This window comes from Callionymus lyra, chromosome 11 (genome assembly GCF_982586985.1).
Source record: "Callionymus lyra chromosome 11, fCalLyr1.hap1.1, whole genome shotgun sequence".
NCBI lineage: Eukaryota > Metazoa > Chordata > Actinopteri > Syngnathiformes > Callionymidae > Callionymus > Callionymus lyra.
The window spans coordinates 9578306-9595698 of NC_141828.1; the positions used below are offsets into that span (position 1 = coordinate 9578306).

General features: G+C 37.2%; 1 protein-coding gene across 2 annotated transcripts in view; it reads right to left on the bottom strand.

Annotated features, from left to right (window-relative positions):
- cfap46 (cilia and flagella associated protein 46) overlaps window positions 1-17393 on the bottom strand; it is a 69500-nt gene that overhangs the window by 35239 nt on the left and 16868 nt on the right. For both annotated transcript variants that reach the window (XM_087802981.1, XM_087802980.1), the window contains exons 14-20: window positions 17196-17320; window positions 15963-16033; window positions 11882-11994; window positions 10464-10676; window positions 8991-9198; window positions 6054-6203; window positions 2284-2394 (exon numbers count right to left, since the gene is read on the bottom strand). In XM_087802981.1, coding sequence (XP_087659107.1) covers window positions 2284-2394; window positions 6054-6203; window positions 8991-9198; window positions 10464-10676; window positions 11882-11994; window positions 15963-16033; window positions 17196-17320 — 991 coding nt within the window. The remainder of the gene's footprint in view (window positions 1-2283; window positions 2395-6053; window positions 6204-8990; window positions 9199-10463; window positions 10677-11881; window positions 11995-15962; window positions 16034-17195; window positions 17321-17393) is intronic.

Genomic DNA, 17393 nt, shown 5'->3' on the forward strand with positions numbered 1-17393 from the left:
AGTCTATTTTTTAAGCTTGTTTTTAGTGGACGTTGCTAGGCTAGGCCAGTAAAATCTTCATCCAAAAACTGACACTTCAAAACTCATGTAATGATTCTCTTGTATCGAAGCCTCAACATCAGGAATTGTTCAGATTTCTTCGTTTCAAAGTCTATATTTTAAGTACGTTTTTTAGCAAATGCTGCTATGCTAACAGCCTAATTCATGCGAATACACACTGATACTTGCAATGTGTTTCAATGAGGAAAGACTTCAGGCAGGAACTGAGAGACTGAAAACTTCCGCTACAAACAATCTTAAAATCATAGATTTGTTTAATTTCTGTCAGAAATGTTCCTCACGTTGAGGTTTTCAATACAGGATGGATGTTACAGATGAGCAGTGTGGATGTATTTTAATGTTTTTAAGTGTCATTTTGAAGATGAAGATAGCTGAGCTCCAGTCACCAAATTAAAATGGACTTATGTTTTTGCCTATAGCTCTAAAAATGGATGTATTACTCTGACAATAATCCCAAACCCTTAGTCGACATGGGGGTGAGTGGATTTATTATTATTATTTCCTTAAATTTGATGTTGTTTTAATGAGATCCTTGTCCAAAAATGAGCAATTAAAGATTTTGACAAGACAGACGAGTTATTTCCTACTAGTAAAGTGAAGCAGAAACAGCTTGACTGCCTTAAGACGTCCTCCTCTGTCTCTGGTTCTGATTCTACCTGACACCTAATATAAAACACTGGATTAAGAGTTCCACTGTCGGCAGTGAGGGATTTTTTTTTCTTCATATTTTTCCTTCAAACTGCCACCATATCCCCTTTGGTTCCACTCATTTAATCCATAATGTTCAATTATCGATTCGACAGTAGGAGAAACTAAAAGCCAATTTACAAAGAAGACTGAACAAATAAGTAAAACTCCCAGACGTTGCCATCTGTGTCTGCACCTCGGTGAGCAACTCATTTGTCAAATTAGCTCTAATTGACCGACGCCTGGCGTTGCTGTGGCCCAGGTATGGGGAAGCGCTGCTCCCTTGCCTGATTGGATATGGACTAATTTTAGACCTGTTGAAATGTTTCAACACCCGCGAGGATGACAGCGTCACACTGCAGTTACTGAACCGTGATAATTGATAGAAATGGTTTTTCTTGGAGGTATTTGCATGAATGAACAGCAGCCTTTACTTTCTCTGGGGACACGATGAAGCTGTTAGACTTCAGCAGAGATTTCAACCTGATAATGTTTATGTTTTCACTCATATATGTTTTTTTTCTGTATATGTCTGTTCAGTAATGCCAGTTTAGATTTCAGGACACATACACATAATAGATGAAAGTTTTTTTTTTAGATGAGCTATGCATCTTTAGGCTACAGCTACTAGCTATTGATGGGTTGATGAAGCTTCATGAAGCAGTGTCATGTTGTTAAGAGGTCAGTAGGTGGCGCCATAAGTTTAAAAATGATGTGATATTTTATTCGAACAGTTGTTTAAATCAAACATATACTGATCTATATCAGTATTTTCTTCACAAATCTTTATCGATAATCAACAGCACTGTATTACCATTTGTTATCTCAGGGTCAAGGCTGAAACGATGGTTAATTATTTAGGTTTTCAATCATATTTTGAATTTTACCATAGTTCTCGTATGGTCCATATTTCAATAAGGTGTGCGTAAAATAAAATAATACGATTTTGAATTCACAATTAACATTAAAAAATATTTACGGTGTTTGTTCATTTTTGTGTTGCAATGAAACATCTTGCCGCTAGATGGCGGCAGTCATTATGTCCCACAAAGCAATCATTTATTTTGGGATATCTTATTTCATTCTATTGTAATCTGTGGTGCCAGCAATAATGTAATATTTTATTCGAAAATGTGTTTAAATCAAAGGGAAATAGTGCAGAGACTGCCATCTAGTGGACTCTGAAAATAAAGACACTGCTTCATGAAGCTTCATCAGAACATCACTACTTTGTAGTGCTTTGTGACCCTGGTCTGGAAAAGCGCTCTACAAATATAAATTACTTATTTTAACTTAAGGAAGATACTTGAAGACATTTCAACATTAGTAGTACACAGGAAATAAGAAAAAAGATAGAGCAAGATGGAAAGAAAAAGGGCTCAGAAGTCAGAAATGCAATATTATCTAAAGCCTGACTCAGCCGCTACATTTATTTTAAGACATTGAAGAATGAGATGCAAACTGATCAGGGGTGCATCTGCTGTCACCATCTGCACAACAGCCACATTAGTGGAAGACAAACAAAAGAGCACATACTGTGGCGAGACTGGGAACGTTGAACTCCATAAGCCGTGCGTTGCTGTTGCACTGAAGCATTTCCACTCCAACCAGCACGCTCGTCATCGCCGACACTTGCGCGTTCTGACACTGCAAAAGCGGAACAGCAGGAAAGCTTAGTGAACAATCCGCCGCTGCAAGACTTTTTAATTATAGAAAAGAGATTAATGAGATTTGTACGAGCAGCTATGGGACGATGACGTGTCCCGATTGTTGTGGCGATGACCTGCTTCGATAATGAATGACTTGCCTTTGAGATGGAGAGTTATGAATGATTTAAATCAAATGAACCTTCAACAACCGCGACAGTTCAACTCATTTGTAATTGGGTACCGACAGGTTCTAGACTTCAAGATTACTGACAAAATGTTGTGCTTTTTGTCTATCATAATAATGAACGCAAACGTGTCATCTGGGAGTGGTGCACTCGAAAAGGAAGCAATACTTTCAACAAGGCGACAGCGAACGTCCCTGTTTCCTCACAGGTAGATTAAAGATTTAAAAGACATATTACAGGGACGGTGTGAGCGAACTGTTAATAATGTTGAATATGTTACGGCGGAGACATGATTTGGCCTCTGCTGTTGCCTCATAAATCTTTATATTTTTTCTCCGGGCAGTTTTCATAAATGGTGAACCTCATTCTGCGACGGCTTATGAATATTATTATTACATTCTATACTTTCTTATTCTCCTTCGCCTCTTCATTAATTGTCATGAGATCAATAAAACATATATTATCTGGTGAATTTTTAAAACTAAAAAACAGCAACATGTTGTCTATTACTGCTCGTTTCTAGGCCATTATACACTTTACACGGATGAAATTCACCATAGATAAAGATTACAGTAGATTCTTAACTGGTCAGTTGCACATAAGAATGTTGGTGTCAGTGCTTAAATTATAATATTTTTTTTAACTTTTGGACAATGAAAAATAATTTGTCTAGTCCAGGGGTGGCAAGAAAGTACCTGGTTTTGATGTAACATTATTAAAATACATGTTTGGATATTAGATAATAATTTGCATCAGCACTGTATTACCATTTGTTATGGCCCGAAACAAGGGTTAATTATTTTGGTTTTCAATCATATTTTGAATTTCACCATAGTTCTCGTATGGTCCATATTTCAACAAGTTGTGTGTAAAATAAAATAATAAGATTTTGAATTCACAATTAACATAACAAATATTTAGGGTGTTTGTTCATTTTTGTGCCGCAATGAAACGTCTGGTCGCTAGATGGCGGTAGTCATTATGTCCCATTAAGCAATTATTTATTTTGTGATTGCTTGTTTTATTTAATACTTTTAATCTGTAGTGCTGACAATAAACAATCCTGTGTTGTGTTTACAACACCGTAATTAAAGTTTCTGATACTGATTCTGAAGTCCCTCGTGATCCTAGCAACGACTGAGGACAAGAGGATACAGTCAACCCCAGCAGCTTTTAAAGCTTCTTCAGGAGTCATGTCGTCTGTAAATTTGGCAACACCAGAGTCAAGTACTCGACAAGTACTAGACAATCAACAATATATCCTTGTTTCTACAGTATCACAATATATTGCAATACATCTTATCTTTCCACTTGTACTGAGATACATATAGTATTGCATGATTACTGCCAATACACTCATACCTACTTATGAAACAAAGAACCTTAAATCCAGCGGTTCTGATTTTCAAGCCATTGGAAAATAATGAATGACTTTTAATCTTCCTTGAGGTATCCTAAAAGAGCATTTCGGACCAGTCAAGGTAAGACTTTTAATTGAGTAGATAATTCGAGGTATGTTTAGAAGAATTATAGACGCAATGCAGTCTACACAAGCGATGCCGCCTCAAGTGCATCCAAGTTCTTCCAGATCTTGTGTCTCTGATCCCTCATAATTTTTAATGATGCAGATGAAAAGCCGGTTCTGCTGCAGTAAACACACTGTTTTTGCAGTTCCTTGCCACACAATGACGGTAGGTCGAGTCTTGTGGTTTGATGTATTCCTTTGAAAATGATTTTCCCTTTTTTGATGATTATATTTAACTCAAGTAGCTGATCAGAGGGAAGTGAGCTGCGTTTTGCAGTGTTTGAATCAAATGAAAACTTTTTCCGAACCCAAGACCTTCCCCTCTTTCTTCACCAGCAAGAGGAATTTAAAACTCTTTACTAACGTGAAATGTTTTAGAAACTTCTAAAGTTGATGAAAAAACTCAAATTTGATGTTCAATACCTTCACTGAATTTCCTTTAAATATATTTACTTGTAGGTTTCTGGATATGTATAACTTAAGCACATTCTGAATTATATTATGGTACTGAAAAAATGAACCAGTCCACTTTAAAAAATGTGTCTCGAAATAATGCTGGTGATTAGTGATGGTTTGATGAAACTTCATGAAGCAGTGTAATTTTTTCAGAGCCCACAAGATGGCGGTACTGCACTATTTTCCTTTGTTTTGAACTAATGTTCCAATGAAACATCACATCATTTTTAAACTGATGGCGCCACCTACTGACCTCTTAACAACATGTCACTGCTTCATGAAGCTTCGTCAACCCTCATCAGCTTCATCAGTCACTACTGGGGATATATATGTATTGCTAAATGCTTTTTTTTATAGTTCAGTGGAAAAAAAAAATGAAATAACACATATAAATTGTATTAATATATATTCAAATTAAAGGCTTTAGATTTATTTTTGAATTTGTGTCACAATTTCTATTATATCTTGAGGAATTGTATTAGAATATTAAATTATTTTCAGGAATCCATTTAATCTGTGTAGAAGGACCAACACATATTAACACTGTCCATTATAAGGTGTTTACACAATTTAAACAATTTCAATCAATAAAGTTTCACCTTAACTTACCTTACCTTACACAAAACATTTTACACAATTTAAGCCAAACATTTGTGCAACATCTGTTCTTTAGTTTTAACAAGCGTTTCGATGTCTTCCTTTTCTTTAATTAAATCGTTTTAGTATTTGTTGACATCAAGATAGCTCATTCTTTCGGATCCTAGACAATATGATGCTTGTTGATGCTTATGATATGTGACAGATGAAAACAAAAAAAGTAGAACTTACACAACTTTAGACGATAAATATCTGCAAGGAGTGTTAGAGCTGAATGACATATTTGTGTGAAACTTTCATAAGACTCAAATATTTTGTTTAGAGAACATTCATGCACTTTTCTGTGTTTCATCTGATTAATTGTCAGGTAAAGTTCCTTAGTTTGTTAAAGATTAGATACACTTTATTAATTTTTCTGGAGGTCTCCTTTGGGAAATTAGGTTTCCAGTATACGCCGTATGAAAGAAGGTACACAAGTTTCATAAAAGCAAGAACAAAGTGCAAATAAAAAGTAAAAAGTGCAAAGAAACAACAAAGTGCAAATATAAAGATCATAGATCAAAGAAAAAAAACTTAAAATAAATTACAATCTTTAAAGGATACAACGATTAACATAGAATAACATGATCCGTTTACTCTGCTCCTGCTTGGATGTATTATCATCCAAAAACACCCTGTTAGCTACATTCAAATGTCACTTAGTTTACAGTAGATCCTTTACTGTTTTTGGGTGCATTTGGTTGACAGTACATTTCTTTCTTTAAAGACAATGTCAAGCACTTACAGGCCAGATAAAATGATTTGGAAAGCCAGATTTTTACACCCGGGGCTTGAGTTTGACAGTTCCTGTAGTTCAAGCTGTGAAGGTAAGTTGAAACGGTGAAGACATCTCACCTCGTCATCCTTCTCCATCTGTAAGCTAATATTCTGTTGGAGGAGCCTCTTGACCTGCACCCAAGTGGCCACGACCTTCTGCCGTGCTGCCACGGGGACGATGATGTCCTGTTTGCTGGAGTTTGAAATGCGAAGAGCAAGTTCACACATCTGAATTAAGAAGAAGAGAAACAAGAGGTGAGCGCTGATCTAATATGATATCTGACAAAAACCTTGCACGGTATTTAATTACAACATGATTTATCCTCGTGAAGATTAAAGATCGTTCCGTGTCATTCTTATTTCATTCAACAGCAAGACTATCGCGGGCCCTCCACCGCCCTGGGCTCTCTGTCAGCCTGTCAGCTGCAGACACGGCAGAGAGAACCAGTAGATTGTTTGAGTCAGACGGAGTATCCGACCCTACGGTCTGTAAAAGAAGACTTTTTTTTATCTTCCATATAAAAAGAATCACATCAGATGAAATATATTTAATAATTCAATTAGAGAGTGCTGGAGTCAAGGAAGACGGTCACGCTAAGACTGAGAAAAAAGACAGATATGTTGGCTTTTAAAGCAGCAGTGCAAACATTTGAATGGACTGATGACGTCTTATACACACATAAAATCATAACCATTTAAGTGAAACTGAATCGTCTGGATCTGGACATAGAGAATGAATATCCGGCAGGCGTTCTTCGATATTTGGTGGTCAAAGCAAGCACTTTAAATTTAAATTGTCAGGGATCTTACTCTCGTGCTACATTTTCTGACTCAAGGGGGTGACGCTTGATTTCTCCACCACAGCAGCCGATGCGTTTTTTCGCAGTTCCTAAGTTTTTAAACATCACAAATTTGTTCACTTGTAAACGTGTGTAATTGCTAAAAGTTTTTCCATGGTGCTTTTTGATGTTTTAATAAAGTAATAAATGATTTTCCAGAGGTTCTTTATAATATATATTTTTTTACCTTAACAGATTTAATTTGCGTTGTTTTATTTTTCTAGCTGTGGTTAAAAAGGCCCTTATTGTGTTGCCTCACACTGACCATCCTACCTCTGATACCATTTACACTATGATCTTGTATCTGTATACAGTAGCCTGCTCTTTGGATTTCCAATCAAAGCAAACCAGGAAAATTGAGAAGAGGAAGAAAATTAAAAATGATTATCACAACAGGCGGGGATAGCTAGGGAGGGTGTGTCACATATTTTGTTTGAAAAACTGGTAGTATTTGGTAGTTTTTGTATATTCTTAAATAACATCTATTGAAAGCAAGCAAACGGAACAAATGTATTGGACGCTAAGAGCTTACAGTCAGAGATGCAAGTTGCATCACTGGTCTTTATAGTTCAAGGAGTTCTTTATAGCTGTCTAAAGTAGAGGTTTGCGGCAAGACCTGACCCTACCCTCCTGCCAAGCTGGCCGGGCCTCCAGGGGCCTGAACTCTGTCCTTTATATCAGCTTATATTACTTGACAGTGCTCGGAGCTTAGAAGCTTGCCATGCGTAACTCACATCAGCGTGCACCGCTGCTGAAGGACGAGTCTACATGGTGGAGCAGTATTTACAATTGCTGGATACATTTCAATGTTTTATGCACAAACGACTTCCAAAGTGAAGCAGATACAACTGCTTAACCGCGGGCGGTTTGTTGGTATGTGCTCAAGGAAAGAGTAATGCCTCGTGGAAGAAGGTTGTTCATGCATGACATCACCTGGACATATCCATGTCAGTAACCTCTTCCTTGGTTCATTCTAGGAATCTGGATCTGAATCATATTTTATATTGAAAAATTATGATTTACGTCTGTTCTGTTGCTTTATAAACCACTAACAATAAATGCAAAGACACGGTCCCTTTAATTGTAATCACTGGCTGCACCTATACATTATTCAAACCCTTGCAGGAGCCAAGGTCTCAAGCAAGCAAGTTCCCAAACTATTTGATCAATTCCCTATTTTAGAAAACTAGATCGGGCTCCTTAAACTGAACCTAATCACTCAAAACTACAAAATAACTAGTGATGGTCTGATGAAGCTTCGTGAAGCAGTGTCATGTTGTTTAGAAGTCAGTAGGCGGCGCCATCAGTTTAAAAAGGATGTGATCTTTCATTAGAACAGTTCAAAAACATATATAAACAGCGCAGAGACTGCCATCTAGTGGGCTCTAAAATTAATGACACTGTTTCATGAAGCTTCATCTGAACATCACTAATAATAATTGAGTCCACTTTAATCAAAATTAAGCATTAACTGTTTTTAATAAATGTATACTTTAACCCTCGTGTTATCTCTGGGTCAAGGTGACCCAGTCGCCCGACACACTATTTACACACTATTCTTGGATCAGATCTCTCCCCATTCCAGGCTAATGTATCAAGCAGCTCATCACTCATAACGTTATCGAAGAACTTTTGTTTGGATCATTGACTCACACAGTCAGGCAGGTCCGTTTGCTTAATCCATTAATCTACTCATCCATTGCCCTTCATGTAAATTTACAAAAAGCTGACCCAGACATTTTTTTTAGCATCTAAACTCTGTTGTATTTTATCCCTACAAGGTTGATGGCAGAGTTACAATAATGAGCCTGTCAGAAAGAATGAAGATACAACAGCGTGACATCTCTTTGTGACCATGTTTAATCATGTTCACTTTAGGGAATTGTCTCCAAAATACTCAGTAGACTTCAGAGAAACGTACTTGGACTCAAAGGGTTTTTGGTGCTCAGCCAATATGGTTTAGAAACAGGGAGAATATATACTATATAGAGTATATTCTAAAGAAGAACTTCAACTGTGTTATTCATGTACCTTCAAAAAGAAATGGGAAAAACTGATTTAGCATGTGAGAGGAAACAGGTTCAATAGCTTCCATATATAAGAATATTTCATTGAAAAGTAAAATATTTAAAAAGTTCTTATGAATAGTTCCAACATCTCGACCTGTATACTGTACCTCCAGTGCTTTGCGGACGTCTTGCAGGTAGGAAGAGCCGGGGGCGCCCGCTAAGGCGGCGGTAGACTTGTCGTTTGCCTTGTCAGCTTTGGCTTTCCCCTTCTCGCTTGGTGGGGGTTGTTGCTCCAGGAGGATCTCCTTTCCTTTGAGAGGCTGGAGCAGCCCTCGAGCCACGGTGTCACATAGGAGCACCATCAGAGTCTTGTTCCTAAGACACATGCAAAAAAAAAACATACATGCAGAAGTATGTAGTATGTTTGGTTTAAGGTATTCTTAAAAAAGATTATATCTTGAGCACGACAAGAATTGCGTCCGCTCAAAGGTAGATTGTTTAAAGTAGTCGTGATATGGATAAGCTAGTACTGCCTTGCAATCACAACTGACATTGATCAACAGTTACAATATATTTTTCTACAAATATACATCTTTGTCAGAAGTGGTTTCTGATTTTTTTTTTTTTTTTTTCACAATTGGAATCTTAATTAAAGAGCATCTCTGAAGATTCTACATTTTGAGGTTATTACTTCTCACCAAACAAGAGGCTACGAGAGCGCAGTACATTATGACGTAATAATGGCTACGATCCTTCTCCAGCCAGCTGTAATCACGCCAGCTTTGTTTATACAAAAAGTCCCTCAGGCGGTGGAAACTTCTGGGATTGATGACGTGGGGTGACACACCTTGATGTTTTACCAATCACAGTAGAGTGGGTGTGGTTACGGTAAAGAAATTTAGAGAAAACTGAAGCGTTATAAGGGCTTAAGCACATTTTATAATGTAAATATTTCAAAGAAAAGAGAATTTTGTACAAACAAACATATACTGGTGAGTACAATAGAGTTCAAGATCTATTTGAGAGACTCTTAAATCAACAATAGTTGACATTAAATTAAGCATAATGTATTCTTAGTTCTAACTCAAATAAAAGTGATCAAAGGTAAACCAAAAGCAGGTAAATCCTCTAATGACAAGGACCAGCAAGTGAAACACAGTGAGTTGTTGTTTCACATTGTTGAGAAAGTGAAAGCTGGTCACCATGGCAACATGTCAAAACACAGATCAGTATGCCTCAGATGCCCATGACCGTCACCAACTGAGAGTGTGTATGTAAGGGAGAGGTTTTCACGGATACAGGGGAGCAGCAGAGTGATAAGAAAGTGGGAGAGTGAGAGTACATTTAGCATGAATGGTTATTTGAAATGGACATGGCGCTCTCAGATCTGCAATGTCTGCACTGAGGCCACAGCAGGAAGCCCAAGATGGGAGATTTAGCCAGACCAAGCCTCTCTCAGCAGGATCTCTGAGTCAAGCCTGCCTCCTGTGAGCCAAATCACAGCGAGGGCATTTTATTTAAATGCTTACATTTCAATTTCTTTTATGTAGATGTGTTCCCTGGCTAGCCGTCTTTGACTACTTAACCAAATATTATGCGTATTACACTGCTACTGTGGCGCTGAGATGGATGATTCCTACCCTGTAGCGTCTTTCTTCTGCAGTAACTCCAACAGAGTCTGGAACGTAGGGCTGAGGTACATGTATTCCTCGGCGACCAGCAGGTGCCTGTTGTAGTTCCACAGATAAACCGCTGAATTCGCAACCAGCCACGGTTGTGCGCTCTCCTCCCCGAGCTGTGCCGCACGCAGGAAGTTACTGATGGCATAGCTGGTCAGGGATTTGATCCAATTGCTGAAAAAGTTGCATGAAAGTGTTAGTGGAGAAAAAAACATAAAAAGTTTTCTCTAATAACTTTATTGCCAAGGACTATACTTGCATTTCAAATGCGTCTAAGAGACTTTACTTGCACTGTGTAATTACCGTATATACTTTGCCAACTTCTTACTGCATTATGAAGCATTATATATGGAACTTACTAACTATTTAAAAGAGATAGCATCCTTTTCCACGTCAAAGTCCATATGTTTCAATAAGAAAAAGCGCATTTAAAAGGTCGGACTTCCCAACAAGTTTTAAGGTGGCGTACGACCTTATTTATTAAGACAACATTGATTGTTTTATACTGAAAATTTAAATCTGTATTTCACACTGTTCAGTCAAAATATTAAGGAATTATGAGCTTGTTTTTATAATATAACGAACAAAATGATCAGCGCCTGATCGCTTCAAGTCGTTCTCCACGAGAGTCACAGACGTTCTTGTGGAACAACATCACATCAGTTTGATTAAGTTAAGCTGCAGAATTAAAGCAACTAAAGCCAGTTTACCTCCTTGATAAGCACACTTAAATACAATAAATAAACCATTGCATGATTTGTTCATTTGTTATTTGTAAACAAAACGCTTTTATTTTATAAATGTAATAAGAATTTGCGCTGTTGTACGACACATTTATATAAAGCTCAAACTATCTTCATCATCATCACGACTCAGTGCTTTAAGTTACTGATTTACAGTTTTATTCTTGTTAAACTCCATTTTAAGATGTTTCAAATAAGCCCCTGATCGTCTCTGTGAATAAAGTATTGGCGTTAGACCGGAGCTCGTCTGCACTCATTTAAATTTAAGTTTGTGGTCCATGTCAGGAATGTTTAAAATGAACTAATATAAACTGTTAATCCAGTTAAAATTCAAGTTTTTATTTGTTGTTTTTTCTTATCGGGGAGAGAAAAGTGAGGACTCTGAGAACTGCACTTCCTCTTTAAATATGTAAATGAAGGTGTGGAAAGGGACGAACAAGCCTGCAATGGAAAGTTTTATTTGTGTGTATGTGCAGATTCAAACTGAAATCTGAAATATTTTGTACGTGCACCATTTTCTGGATTTGAGTCTCTGACCGCATTAAGCAGGAAATCCACAAACTTCTTTGTACATAAAGCCCCTGAAGCAGAAATCCCAAGTGTACTTTTAAAATGTCCTTCTGTCCATGTTTTCACCTGTAAACAATCCAGTCTGGATCCTTCTCAGTCACACAAAGGCCTTTTTTCTTGTGAGGGTCAGGTGGACAGTTGAACTGCACTTCCTCTGTATGCAGCTTTTCGATGGTGACCTGAGCATAGAAAATTACATTCTGAAATATGAAAGCAAGACACTCAAAAAGTGCCGATCAAGGGCAACGTTTGAAGGAGTGGGAATGACCCAAAGGGCAAAATGTTAGAAGTACCACCATCACAGGAGTTACCTCTCTCAGAACTTCAAAATAGTCGCTCCTATATCTTCAACCGATATATTTATATTCATAACAGAGGCAGTGGGTCACATGGAATCTGCTTGGAAATGGTTTCCGCACTTCACTTTTAACATTTGACCCAGTGTTTTCATTTGACAGCAGTTGGAATTTAATCAAAAAAATAATTATTGGACTATGAATGAAAGTAGTCAAAATACTACTGATTCTTGGAAATTATTTGCTACAACTTTGCTGCTACAATTAAATCTAAAGCATGTAAAATGATTCTCATATTTTATCTATATATATTTTATAACATATATAACATAATATATAGATGAATTTCCTATATCATACATTAGTGATGGTCTGATGAAGCTTCATGAAGCAGTGTCATTATTTTCAGAGTCCACTAGATGGCAGTCTCTGCACTATTTTCCTTTGTTTTGAAAAACTGTTCTAATGATACATCATTTTTAAACTGATGGCGCCACCTACTGACCTCTAAACAACATGACACTGCTTCATGAAGCTTCATCAACACATCACTACAAACCATAATGTATTCATTAATACTATTGTAGATTAAAATACAGATTATAAATTGTTTAAAAAAATCTGTCCACAAACAAAGAGTGGAGAAAGATCTCAATACGCATGACATGAAGATGCGTCTAAACGTTAGCCCTTAGAAGCATGATAGTAGGGATGGGTTGACGAAGCTTCATGAAGCAGTGTCATGTTGTTTAGAGGTCATTAGGTGGCGCCATAAGTTTAAAAATGATGTGATGTTTTATTGGAACAGTTCCAAAAGCAAAAGGAAAATAGTGCAGAGGTCGCCATCTACTGGATTCTGAAAAAAAACAACACTTTTTCATGAAGCTTCATAAATCCAACATGATACAATGCATGTATCCTGTAGAAAACATTAACCAATCTAATGAGAAATCAATAATTTATTTATAACCTATATTGAAACTTTTATTATTAAAAAGATCCACCCTTAAGTCGAAAATATAAATCTTTATTTTTGCTATTAATCAGCAATCAAGGCTATATTTTCGCACAATATTTTGTTAATGGAGGTTAACTGGACCATAGGTTAACAGAGGGTCGACTAACTAACTAAGATTCTAGTGAGCATGTGGTGCAACGTCACTGTTTAAAGCTGATCAATAGTTAATTAAAGTGTTCAAGAGCTCAACCTAATGCGAAGCCTCCTCAGTCCTCCTCTTTTTTTACCAGAGAATCTTCTCTAGTTTGGTTTTTTTTTACCGCCTACATGGGATATTTTTGTGTCTTAATCAGCTGCTGGAGTTTTGACAGCTGACTTTGCAGTTGGAATTTAATTAAATCCTCACACACAATTAAACAGAAAGAGGAAAGCATGACCGGATGAAGGAGGAAACATGCCGTACAAGGCTATTTCAGCAAGGTCGTGCCGATGGAAGCCTTTAGCGTCTTCATGGACATCGTCACAGGCTGGATAAAGTCTTCAGCTTGATGGGGAATGGGATTACTCAATAAGACAACCTCATCAGAGGAGCGCCGCTTGCCGAAACAGATCGACATGCGATTCACGATTCTGGTCCGAATCCAATGACACATTTGTGCTCCTGCAATCAGGCGCTTTCTTCTTCTATTTTGTCTCCGCTGATGGAATATTTTACAATCGAAGAAAAAGGTTTCCATGAAGCGTAGCATTTGAGGAATAAACAGACACACAGCTGCCTTAAGACTCTCCTCTATTTTTAGACACTGAAAAAAAAAATCAATGTTCACGATCAGCTTCACCACAGGACAACCCCTAAGATCTTGGGTTCAACTCTTTATTGTTATACGTTTTCGCCTTTTACATTCTTGCAGCAAACTCTATGAGTAAGGGAGGAAACAAACAGGGAATGAAAAACGATTCCCAGGGTCAGAGAGTACCAAAACAGAAGTCCAGACTCCTTCTTCATTCTGATCTCTCATTAGACTTTCTTGACCTTTGCAGTTTCTAACTGTCCCTGGATAATAGCATCAACACAACAGAGAAAGAACATTAACTCTTTTTGCGAGTACGTAAAGTCTTAAAAGTTTGAGCATATCATCCCATATCACATAATCCACCCCGACTTGCCTCAAGTAAAGTATCCGACCCCTGCTGAATGTCTCTCTGGCTGAGATTTTCGATACTTGAACCAGTTCAGAGACAAAGCACCTCTTTGGAATCTTCTTTCTTAAACCAACATTGGCTGCATACTAAGTATATCATTGCCAATGGAATATTGTACTGTTGAATTATCATTTAAATGTTGTAATGTTAAATAGCTTTTTTTGAAGAATTCGTTTTTTGCCTTTGAATAACTGGATTTAAAAAGGAGTTTGATTTGAATTCCAATAATTAAAAATTACATTTTGTAAATTCAATATGTTTTAATCCTTTTTAAATTTCCATTAAAAAAGTTTTAATTTCAATATAAATGCTGGTATAACGGTACCACCAGACAAAACCAATAGAGTACCGAGCTTCCTTAACTTTTAGCCAATCATGCGCCACATACACTGATTTAGGTATTTTTCCTGACAACCTGTCAACTCCTTTTTTAGACGTTAAATTATAACATTGTTCCCGCTTAAATCAACTGACATCAGAAACCAAAGATTGTTCATGAGATCTAATATTCGATTATTCAAACTTCAGACGTTGAAACTAAGTTGAAAAACATATTTTAATGCTTAAAAAATATATATTTAAATGAACATTTCAAAAATACCAAACTTTAAATTCAACTATTCAATATTCTGAGGGCACTGATATACTTCTATACATTGCCAAGATTCAATTGTTCTTAAGGGACGAAAGAAGGTTCTTAACCCTTGTGTCATCTCAGGGTCAAGGTGACCGGGTGGCTGAAAACCAATGTGTTTGTGGTATCCCTTGTGATATCTCAGGGTCAGTGTGACCGGGTGGCCGAAAACCAATGTGTTTGTGGTATCCCTTGTGTCGTCTCTGATTCAACGTGACCCAGAGGCCCGAAAACTAAAATGTGTTTGTGGTATCCCTTGTGTTGTCTCTGGGGCAAGGTTAACGACCTCCCTGGCTTCCAGAAATACATATGCAGTTGCGGAGGTCCGCCAAAAGAGGAGCGCTAAGATACTGTTGTTCCCCCAGTTCTTAGGAAAACCTTTAGATCAAGCCAAAGGCGCTTCGTAAGAAGCTCTTAGTGGCATTTGCCATTGCCTTTATATCGAGTAGCAGGGGAATTCTCTCAGAGTTCGATTACCTCTGTCTTCTTCATTTTGTATTAGCAGCAAATTTTGGAAACACATCCTCCTTTCAAAGAGTTTTTAAGAGGGCTCCAAAGAAGTCCAAAACACTTAAGAGCATCTTAATCAATCTGGGAAACAAGCCCAATGTTCGAATTATTTGGGACATATGTGGCTATTACCTTCCCTTTAATAGCAATGCATAACAATTTTGTCTTAATTAGATGGAAGAAAACTCTTTAAAAATGAGGCTCTTCTAACTGTTTATAACAATTAACCAGAGCAGACCTTTCCCTGCCAGGTTTACGAGTCAATTGATTGGTATTCCAGCCCCAAAACCTACCTGATTGTGTCAACTAACCGCTGATCCGTGACGCACTCACAACAACACAAGACACAGAACACCCACTCTCGCACCACTTTACTCCTCATTCTTCTTCGCAGAGATACAGGCAATTTCCACGATAGCTGGCTTTAGAAAGAGCTTTGGTCTGTCAGCCAAATTGGTTGTGAACAAATCATTGCTATTTAAACCGATGGAGCTACGGTAGTTTTTCCTGGTGTTGATGGGACATTCTCGCAGGTTTCGCGCTTACCTCGGCATTGATGAAGCAAATGTCGGCTAAAAGACGAAAGATTTTCATCATTTTCTGAGTTCCATACGGCCCTGGGAAAGACATTTGCCATCACTTAACACCATCGTATTCTCAGAGAATGTGTTTGACATCAACACTTTGCATTCTTTAGAAATATGTTCATGTTGCAAGAGAAAAGTGCAGAGTGGCCAGTAAAAGTCTGTTTTCTAATTTACAGTAGGTAGAAGCTGAAGTACCCGGTATTGCCCAGGATTTGCATCAGATACAAGACCACGAAAACATTTTAGATTCAAACATGAGGCTATGCAATTCAGCTAAAATAGTTTTTTTGTCCTTTTAACAAACTTGGCTGGAATTAAAAGGACGAAATAGCTTTCTTTTACGGCTGATCGCATGATTGCTAAGGGCTTAAAGACAGTCGGAAATGTTGGAGGAATTTTAAAAGGCTGTAACTTTATAAGTTTATAACTTTTTATAAGCTTTATGTTTGAGTTATGGATCTCTAATTTACTGTCACCTTCCTTAAAATAAGACAAAGAAAATAGGTCTTATTCGCTCTATTAATAATAACATGGTAGTAGTTGAGGCACAACCTTGTGTTTTCGGATGAATGAGGGCAAAAACGAAAAATCTGGCTTAATTTAGACACAGAGCTGTTTAGTTATACTTTTACAAATACAATTTCAAAACTAGAAAAATAGTCAGAAAGCACAACTGCTTATTTACGCCCCAAATAAAGCTGATCATCCTCTCTATTTATATAAAACAATATAAGGTTAGGCATTTAAATTATTTTAAATAGTAACAACTTCAATGGGAGATAATGAAGTATAAGCATTCAGGAACATGCTTGTACAACACACAGGGTAGAATTTAAGATTTCAAATGTCAATCTTAAACACCAAGAATATGAAATGACACCTTTCTATCATTATTTAAAGTTTAAATCTCTTTTTCTTGTTTGAAGGATAAACACTTGACTTTTAAAATGGCATTTGTTTTATGGCATCCTGTCTTTCAGCCATTTCCCTGTGTAAAGTCTGCACTTTGTATATTACTTCAAATACATTAACAAATATTTTGAGGCTACAATTAGCCTCAGCTTTCACCTCCGAAGACAGATACTGTGTTCAAACACAACTATGTTCTTTCGAAATTATTTCAGCTGAAAGTCAGACACCAATTTTCCACTACGAACAAATCTTGACCTTCCCTTTAACAAAGCCATCTTACCTTCACTGTCAGACATTTTCCATCTGCCGTCGTCGTAGAGCAAACAAAATCGGCAAGCGGCTCGACACACGTCCCAGACCTTCCTTTTTCTGGCCGTCATTGCCAGTGTGGCCCATAATTCCATTCTAACAAGCAAAAAAATAAATGAAATTTTCAAGTGAGTGACAGCTGCGAGAATTTTCAAATGTAATTATAGAT